The sequence below is a fragment of the Podarcis gaigeae genome (assembly GCF_964106915.1).
Source record: "Podarcis gaigeae genome assembly, chromosome: 7".
NCBI classification, from domain to species: domain Eukaryota; kingdom Metazoa; phylum Chordata; class Lepidosauria; order Squamata; family Lacertidae; genus Podarcis; species Podarcis gaigeae.
The window spans coordinates 77,036,173-77,045,646 of NC_139683.1; the positions used below are offsets into that span (position 1 = coordinate 77,036,173).

At 47.1% G+C, this 9,474-nt stretch overlaps 1 protein-coding gene across 3 annotated transcripts in view; it reads right to left on the reverse strand.

Moving 5' to 3' along the window:
- Positions 1-2,179, reverse strand: part of TRIO (trio Rho guanine nucleotide exchange factor) — a 260,121-nt gene extending 257,942 nt beyond the window's left edge. For all 3 annotated transcript variants that reach the window (XR_014566281.1, XM_083747100.1, XM_083747104.1), the window contains exon 1: positions 1,386-2,179. Coding sequence is in view for 2 of the 3 variants with exons in the window: in XM_083747100.1 (XP_083603226.1) it covers positions 1,386-1,491 (106 nt within the window). In the remaining variant the exon portion in view is untranslated. The remainder of the gene's footprint in view (positions 1-1,385) is intronic.
- Between the last annotated feature and the right edge of the window lie 7,295 nt (positions 2,180-9,474).

Consider the following 9,474-nt stretch of genomic DNA (forward strand, 5'->3'; position numbering starts at 1 on the left):
AGCTGCAAGCCCAGAAACATACAGGCCCAACTAACTACTCCTTTCCCACCCCTTACTGTCTTATACAAATCACACAGTCCCTGTGGCCATAAGCAATGGATTCATTGGGAGCCTTGCAACATGGCAGTTTCACACACATGGCAGGCATCATTAATGTACAGGTTACCTTTCTGCACTTGTAGGGTTTCTGGAAAAGCTCTGTTTTGGAGGAATCGCCTGCCTTCTGCGCCTTATCCATTCTGTTTCCCAGCTACAGCCATTACCCCATCTCAAGCACTCAATAACGAGAATAATAATAATAAAAGTTTTACCACCCTAGGGTAACAGGATACAAGGAGGTTTGGGCAACAGCTGGAGTGACCATGTAAGGAGAGGCTCTCACCACCTGCCTTGTGTCAAAGTATTTCCCTTACAGCTTAACTATGCAAGATGCATGTCTTCCTCTGCCAACAGCCCCCCCCCCCGAAATCCGACCATCTACCAAAATCAATGCACAAAGACAATCAACTGTCTACTCCTTAGGCCAAATTTGTATTAAAAAATAAAAATTAAAATGCACGCTCCCCAGAAAAGAAAAAAACAGACAAACAAAGCCTCTCTGTAGATTATTTACACCCCGCTCTTCCAAGACTTGCATTCGAACCGCAAAGGCAGGCAGGCAGAGATGGAGAGAGAGAAGCTTTTCATTTTAATAGAAATAAACACACACCCAGAGCTGGAGCCAAAAGCCAGACAAGAAAACAAATGCTCGGTTCCCCCCCCCCTCCCCATGGAGGAAGGGAAAGATGGGGATGCGGCTGGGTGCCATTCCTTGGTTACAGCAGCTGTCTAGAAACAGTGACAAAGGCTGTGGATTATGACACCCAAACGCATGCTACAGTCCACAGATAGTCTTGGCCTTCTGTAGTCTATTGACTTTATCAAGGAGGGGAAATCTAGTCTTTAAAGGAGGTGAGGCTGCTCTGAAGAATGGGGCACGATAAGGTACCCCGACTGGCTAAAAGAGAATCTACATCGGGGCTTTGGAGTTGACAGCCAGATCCATCGACCAAATATTAAAGAGTCCCTGTAAAACGTATACAGCGGTACATATGGCTGGTCCTGTGAACACTTGGCCTTTTTCAACGCACGGCCATAGAAATCCTGCAAAAATATGAGGCTTGCCGAGGCAAGGATTGATATCTCCCCCCTCCCCCCCCCTTTTTAAGCTCTAGGGCAAGGAAAACAGCGACACTCCAAAGCGCACAAAAACACCGGACGGGGGAAATCAAATCGGAACGACCGAGATTTCCCACTCGCTTCCTTCTCCAAACTCCTTGGAAAGGCCAACCCTCTCCTCCCCAACGCCAGACCGCCTTTCCCCTCCGGCCAAGCGGAGCGCTCACCCGATCGGAAGAAAGCCGCGATGTCCGCGGAATCCTTGGCGGCGTCCTCCGCCCCTTCGCCGGCCGCGTTGCCGCTGGTGGAGGAGGCGGCGGTGGAGCCGCTCATGGCTGCGAGACGCGGTCGGTGGCTCCTCCGGACCCGAGCGCGCTGCCACCGCCACGCTGACCGGGCTCCTCGCTCCCTTCTCGGCCTGGAGCCAGGAGCTGGGGGGGGGGTCGAGGAGGAAGAAGAGGAGATCTAAAACCTCGGGGGGCCCCGGGTCGCCGGCTTCACCTTCCAGCAAAAACACCCAGGAAGAAGAAATCCATCCAAGAAACGCGGCGGCGGCGCTGGCAATGACGATGGCGCAAGGAGGGAGGGGGAGAGGAGGGGGAAATGAGGGGGGGGGGAGAAAAGAAAGGGGCAGCTGGATGGGTGGATGGATCGATCCGGTTGCACCGGCGGCAGCCAAAGGATCGCAATAATAGATGGAGGCGCGCGCGCGCGCGTGGAGGGATCACAGCTCTGGCAGAGCCTCTCCAGAGAGCGCGTGCCTAAGCAATGGGTGCATGCAGGATAGGGGGGAGGAGAAGCAGAGACAATTGCAGGAAGGAGGGGAGGGAGGGCGCATGGGGGGAGAGGGTGGGGAGGGAGGCATGCAATCCGGGAAGAGGGGGGCAGCGGGGCGCGCTGGGGGGGCAGCAAGGGCGCCGCAGCTTTTGGGGAGCAGCTGCGCTTTTTTAACAACAGCGCCCTGGGAGGGCGCCGAAGCCGCCCCGCTCCTCCATCTTGCTTGCCATTGCAAAAGGTGGGTGGGGACAGCGAAGGAAGGAAGGAAGAGAGGCGATTCCCCGCCCAGGGAAGCCGGGGGTTGGCTGGGGGAAGAGAGAAAGCAGCCTCGGAGCGGGGAAGGAGGGGAGCGGCAGCCTGTCGGGAAGTTCCGGGCAGCTCCGTGCGCGCTCGGCGAGGCTGCACAGGAAAGAGGCAGTTGGGGCGCGGAGCGAAAGATCATTTTGCTATTGGCATTATGTGCAAGCGGGGAAATCCCCTTTAATGCCTCGGCGCCGGAGTATGCATTTAATGCGCCTTGATGGCGGGGGGTGGGGAGCAGAGCGCGCCCTCTCTCTTGGGGAGGCCATTGGAAGGTGTGTTTCCTCCTCCCCCCCTCCAAAGGGGAGCCCATAAAGCGAGGCCGCAGGTCAAGTACCCTTTCCTTCATGGAAGAAGTGAAATTCTTAAAGCCGAGAGCAGTGAGGAGCGTTGGAAGGTGAAAGTGCTCGCAGCCTCCCCCGCTTTCTAACCTTTCATTATTAGCAGGAGCCTCGTTTGAGGAAGATGCCCGAATCAGTTGTCAACGTGTGCAATTACAATTATGGGAGTAAGTAGCAGTTCGTTTATTACTGCCAACGGGCCATTAACACGAAATGCAAAAATCACAGCCTCAAGTAAAGCAGATTAAAGAGAGTGACAAGCTACGTGCTGGCAAAGTCTGAGAGGAGCGACAGCGGCCTTAACAAATTTTGCCACCTGCGGAGTGATGACAGCTTGCCAGAAATCTTCCCAAAATTTATTAACCCAATTCTCTTTTTATCAGTCTTAAAAGGCCATCTACACACTTTGCTGGCCCCCCAAAACCCCACTTTGCTAATCTGATTTATTTCACCTTAAAGGTCCGGTGGCTTTTTTAAGGGAGTGTTTACATCTGTAATTTGGGATGTGGAAGTTGGGGCCACCCAGATGTTGTTGGACTCCAACTTCCATTAGCCCTGTGGATAGCTCAGCCGGTAGAGCATGAGACTCTTAATCTGAGGGTTCTCAGTTCAAGCCCCACCTTGGGCAAAAGATTGCACAGTTTGGATTATATGTCCCTCCCTCCCAACTCTACAATTTTAGCATGATCAATGGGTCAGTGATGATGGCTGCAGTCTATCAGGAGGACAACAGAAGTCCCTTCCCTGCTCTTCTTCAAACCAAGATTGGGGCAGCGAAGGTTGCAATTTAAGTTGGCAAGAAAGCTCATCAAGCGTATTTTCTGCATTAGAACCAGTTCCATGACTTGTAGAATTACCACTTTAAATCCATCATTGGACAATTCATTATATCAGGCGTAGGCAAACTTGGCCTTCCAGATGTTTTTGGGACTACAAATCCCATCATCCCTAGCTAACAGGATCAGTGGTCAGGGATGATGGGAATTGTAGTCTCAAAACATCTGGAGGGCCAAGTTTGCCTATGCCTGCATTAGATGTTGGCTGTTGCAAAGTGGTCAGCAAAAAGAGGCGCATCCAAGTATTCAGTGACCATCGTGGACAAAGCCTGTGCAGAAAAGGGGCCATCTACCACAACACATGCAGTTAATCCAGCTTCCTGTAAGTGTTGCAGAGGATGTTGTCCATATGGGAAGTTGGACTAACTGCCTGGGGAGGCGTTGCATCCAGGCATCGTCCCTTTTCTGCACAGGCTCTGCAGGTATCCCATCTGCCTCCTATGTACTTAAGATGGGGAGGAGCCTCCTACAATTCCAGCAACAGGTGAGTGCCTTGCTTGTGGTCCTAAGCAGAGTAGCTTAAGCCCTGTTTGCTTCTTTCTAATCTTTCCATCCTTCCTCTTGCATTTTATGTTGGGCTCCCAAGCCTGCCTCTTCTGCTCCTGGCTCAGTGACTCTTATTCCCTTCCTTCTCTCCCCATTCTGCTTGGGCGGGTGGCTGTCCTTTGGGGGGGGGGGGGAGTCAAGGACCCCGGACGGTTACATCCAGTCAAAGGTGACTATGGGGTTGTGGCGCTCATCTCGCTTTCAGGCCAAGGGAGCCACCGTTTGTCCAGAGAGAGCTTTCCGGCTAATGTGGCCAGCATGACTAAACTGCTTCTGGCGCAACAGACATCGTGATGGAAGCCAGAGTGCATGAAAACACCATTTAACTTTCCGCCGCAGTGGTACCTATTTATCTACTTGCACTGGTATGCTTTCGAACTGCTAGGTTGGCAGGAGCTGGAACAGAGCAACAGGAGCTCACTCTGTCAGGGATTTGAACCGCCAACCTTCCGATCGTCCAGCCCAAGAGGCTCAGTGGTTGAGACCACAGTGCCACCCGCATTCCTTAGACCTGTCCTCTACTGCTTCCTTTAACTCTGCTTCCTGTTTGCATTCAGCTGTGCTTTTTTGGCACCCCTGCCCCTTCTTCAATACTGAGCAGCTGGGTTCCTTCCTAGTTCCTGGCTTGGCGTAGCAGCCAGTCAAACAACCGGCTCCCCTGCTGTTGGGCAGCAGCCAAACTCGCATCCAGCTCAAGGGAACTTCAGCAGAGACAACTTTGGGGCAGCCTGCTCACCTGGTGCCAGCGTACGCCAAGGTACCACTTCACACAAGAGGGACATCAGACCGTGTTGGTTCTCTGCCAGGAAAGTGTCATCCCAAGATCCTTGACAAGTGGAGTGGGCTGGTTGTGAGTCTTTCTGATGGGCAAGAGCAAAAGTATAGAGCTGCAATGACAAATACCACCAAGTAATGTGGGGGTTTGCATCTTTCCTCCATTGAAGGAGGGGTGTGCTCAGCAACTAAATGGAGAATAATGCAGGGAGCGAAAGGCCCAATTTATGGCTAGGGCCTCTCATTTTATAGTGGGAAGATTCACAGGGAAGTAATTGGTGACTTAAATACAGAAGGGGGTGTTCTGGTCCCTTGCAATCTTCTGTGAGGATGGCACCTAAAGGCTTCTACCAGAGGCCTCCATCTGAAGAGGGGGTTGAGAAAAGCCTGGCATTTTAAAAATGGGAATCTTAAGAATGACAAGACTTATGGAAAATGAACGAAGTCCCAACTAAAGAAGAATGGCAACTGAAACTGATGGAATACACGCAGTTTATGGATCAAACATATAGAATTAGAGAACAAGAAGAACATACGTTTAAAGAAGATTGGCAAATGTTTATTGAATATGTGGAAGAAAACTGTGTATTTGAAAATGTGGGCAACATTAAGATAAATTCAGCAGTGAAAATAAGTTTTGATGGATGTTATAATAGACAACCAAATGGTCTATACAAAATATGCAGGGATTTATGTTGTGCAAACAGAACCATGGAAAGAGAGGAAGGGAAGTCGCTGATATTTTAAGGGTGTTTACGTGAATATTCTAGAATGTAAAATTTAAGAAAAAGTATAATTAAAAAAAAGAAAGGAATCACAAGACTTTAGCCTATAAAAGGCAATGCTGGCTTGTTCTGTCCTGGTCACTTGTGGTGGTATTTCTCATGAGATCTGACATGAGATGCAAAGACAGCAAAACAGGGAATTATGATAACCGCTGAGAGATTGGATATGAAACCTAGTGTTTAGCTCTGTGTTTCAGTGATAGCAAGGAGAACAGTGCTATAGGGACTTGGAAGGAAGAGGTAAGGTGGAATACCCGAATCCTTTCCAATATTTTCTTGAAACTTTCACCACAAGGGCAGGTCTGAGCCGGGTACAGAGGAGGGTTCTATTTATCTGTCTAAATAAGTGTATACATATAAATAAGTTTATCCATATATAAGTTTACTTGGCCCAGATATATCTTAATTATTGGCTCTGAATTTATTCTCCTGCCGCCTCCAAGTCACTGGGAGTTGAGAGGCTCTTAAGTGTCTACATGTAAAAGAGTTAACAGGGAGAAATGCCTTGCTTCCTTTTCCTTTTGTTTGTGTCGGTGGATTTGAAGCAAGCTAAATGTACAGTGGTACCTCGGGTTACATACGCTTCAGGTTACACACACTTCAGGTTACAGACTCCGCTAACCCAGAAATTATTACCTCAGATAATTATAAATAAATTATAACCCCAGAAATTATTACCTTAAGAACTTTGCTTCAGGATGAGAACAGAAATCGTGCTCCGGCGGCGTGGCAGCAGCAGGAGGCCCCATTAGCTAAAGTGGTGCTTCAGGTTAAGAACAGTTTCAGGTTAAGAACGGACCTCCGGAATGAATTAAGTACTTAACCCGAGGTACCACTGTATAGCTAAAGAGAAAATTAAAACAAGGGATTTGCAGAAGCTAAACACATTAACCAATGGGTCATATATGGCAGTCACAGGGGGTGGCTTGGGTCTACTCTTGAATACATGTCTTAATGTTTTTTAATCCGTACCTAAATATTGGCCCATTTTAATGGTTTAACTTCAAACGTTCTAGGTTGTAGATTTGCTGTTGGAGTTCCTTCAGATGTTGTTCTCACAGCTTTTTTAAAAAAAAATGTTTAGGGGTACTCTCATTTTGACTCAAGAAAAGCACCATTTTATAGCTCAAATGGGGGAAAATAAATACAGTAAATGGACAAAAGCACAAAGATTCACAAAAATGTTTAGGGGTATGTGTAGCCCTGTGTCCCCCCAGAAAAAAAGCACTGGTTGCCCTTATAATGGGACTATGGTGGAAATGGTCACCTATATGTTCTATCGCTAGAATTATTATCACAGGGTTTGAGATTGTATTATCGGTCCTCGCATGTGTCTGTTTACAAGCTGATCTTTAGAGATTCTCTTGAGTATTTTTTCTTGAGGGTACAACATGTCTTTATTATTTGGTTCAAAGTAAGCTCCTCTCATGGGGACACGGGTGGCGCTGTGGGTTAAACCACAGAGCCTAGAACTTACTGATCACAAGGTCGGCGGTTCGAATCCCCGTGACGAGGTGAGCTCCTGTTGTTCAGTCCCTGCTCCTGCCAACCTAGCAGTTCAAAAGTACGTCAAAGTGCAAGTAGATAAATAGGTACCGCTCTGGCGGGAAGGTAAATGTCATTTCCATGTGCTGCTCTGGTTCGCCAGAAGCGGCTTAATCATGCTGGTCACATGACCCGGAAGCTGTACGCCGGCTCCCTCGGCCAATAAAGCGAGATGAGCGCCACAACCCCAGAGTCGGTCATGACTGGACCTAATGGTCAGGGGTCCCTTTACCCTTTACCTTAAGCACCTCTCATTGGTGTTGCAGCAGGCCGTAAGGGAGCAGCTCCCAATTTTATACCCTGTATAAGGTACTTGTATTGGGGAATGACGCATTAAATCAATTATATAAAGATCTGATAAACTGTGTTACCTCCATGGGAGTTACCAGAGAAAGGATTTTGCAACTGTTGACAGCCTGAAGGCAAGAGATAACTGTAGCTGGCCCATGTCAGGGCCAGATTTAGGTTTGATGAGGCCCATAGCTACTGAAGGTAATGGGACCCTTTATATGTCCAGCTATCCTTTGTCAGCAACAAATTGTCACTGGTTTTTGTGTTGAATATATGCTAGATGGAATTTATGGACCTAATAGGTATCTAAAGCCATTTGCACATGTTGCCATGCAACTAGGCCATGCAGAATGTAGGCACCCTATATATAGAAACGAGCAAACCAGTGATATTTTAGAGAGCAGGCTAGCAGGCGGGGCCCATTACTTACATCATAGGAGCCTACGCAACACAAAACACTGTTGCTGTATGTAGGTTTTATTTTTATTTTTTTATCTTCTGTTTTGGAAATGTACATCCAGTTTTTTCCCTTTAATTTTTTTTGGGCCCCCAAGTGAGTGGGGCCCTAAGCTATAGCTTGTTTAGTTTATACTGTTCATATCTCTCTCACACACAAATTCAGCTTTCCAGAACACAGGTCTCTTCAATCTTCCTTCATTTTTCAAGCTGTAAAATTGTACTTAAAAAAGAACAAAAGCAAATCTTAATTTATTATGTTGCATATAGAGAGCCAGACCATATGGCAGCCTTACTACATTTTTATTTGTAGATGATCTCATGCAACATTAAGAGGAACATTGTCTGGATGTAGCTATGGAGAGAGATGCACCTGCTGTGCCTTTTCAGTGGGGAAACAGAACTGAATCCACTGCCGGTACTCACTCCAATTCTGCTTCTGATTTAAGAACTTTTCAGATTGATGGACCAGCTTGCCACAGAACATTGAGAACACCACCTTGTGGTTTTGGAGCTTTCCTGCTCATATGTACAATGTTGTTTCTCATGCCATACTTTAAAGATGTGGTCCACATAATGCAAATTTATATTTGTTCTGCTGCTAATTCCCCCTTCCTTTATTTTGTACTCGCTGCAATACTGTGTCCTGTGCCAATTTCAAAGGAGAAATCGCTTTTACCCTCCCCCTTTTTAAATATATACTGCAGGGGTAAGGAACCGCTAACTGGTGAGCCCAACAAGAGTATGAATTTGGCCCACAAATTTGGCCTGTCTGGTTGCTTTGTAAGCAGCACTTTGCAGTAGCACCAGTCAGCCTCACTGGAATTGACTGCATTCAGGAATTCCCCAACTGGAAGTTCCCTACCACAGCCAAGGGAGCTCGCTGTCAGCACTAGTCAGTGATCATACAAAGCGTCTTCTTCAAGAAGAGCACGTGTTGCAGTGGGGTCTAACAGGACACCCCCTCTTGGTTACTGGGCAGGACTGTTTGGATGGCCATGATTGTGATCGGGCCAATTTGGGTTGATGGGGAGATTTTGATGTTACCATTTAGAGGGATGGCCTGAAGGTTTTATATTCTTGGCACACAGTTTTTTCGGTCTCTTTTGCTGCGTGCATCAGATTGCCCGCCCACCCTCCCTAATTTAGGGCTGTTGCGTTGGACCTTTCTATGCCTGTCATGGGGTTGCCTGCTTTGGGGGCAGGGGCCTGGTAGGAATTTTGTCAATTTGGCAGATTGTTGTTTTTTTTTTAAAAAAAATGATATTTATTAAAATTTCAGAGAAAGTTACAAAAATAGTAAAAAAGAGTAGAAAAAAAAGAAAACAGAAGATACAAAATACAGGGGGGGGGGAGAAACAATTAAAAATAAATCCATCTTTCTATATTTTGCCTTTCATTTACTTGTTTCCCTGACCTCCTCACACCTCCCTTTTTTGTATTCCAATTCGAATGGTTAATTCAGCAAATCCTTTCCCTCTTTGTTTTTATCTTAATTCTTAATCTTAACATATCATAACTTTATGTTTTCATCTATTTAATTCTATTTAATTCTTAATCTTAACATATCATAACTTTATATTTTCATCTATTAACAATCCTGGGATTCGGACTCGGAGGCTGAACCTGAGGAATCCCAGCCTGCACAGGAGTCCCCGCCTCCAG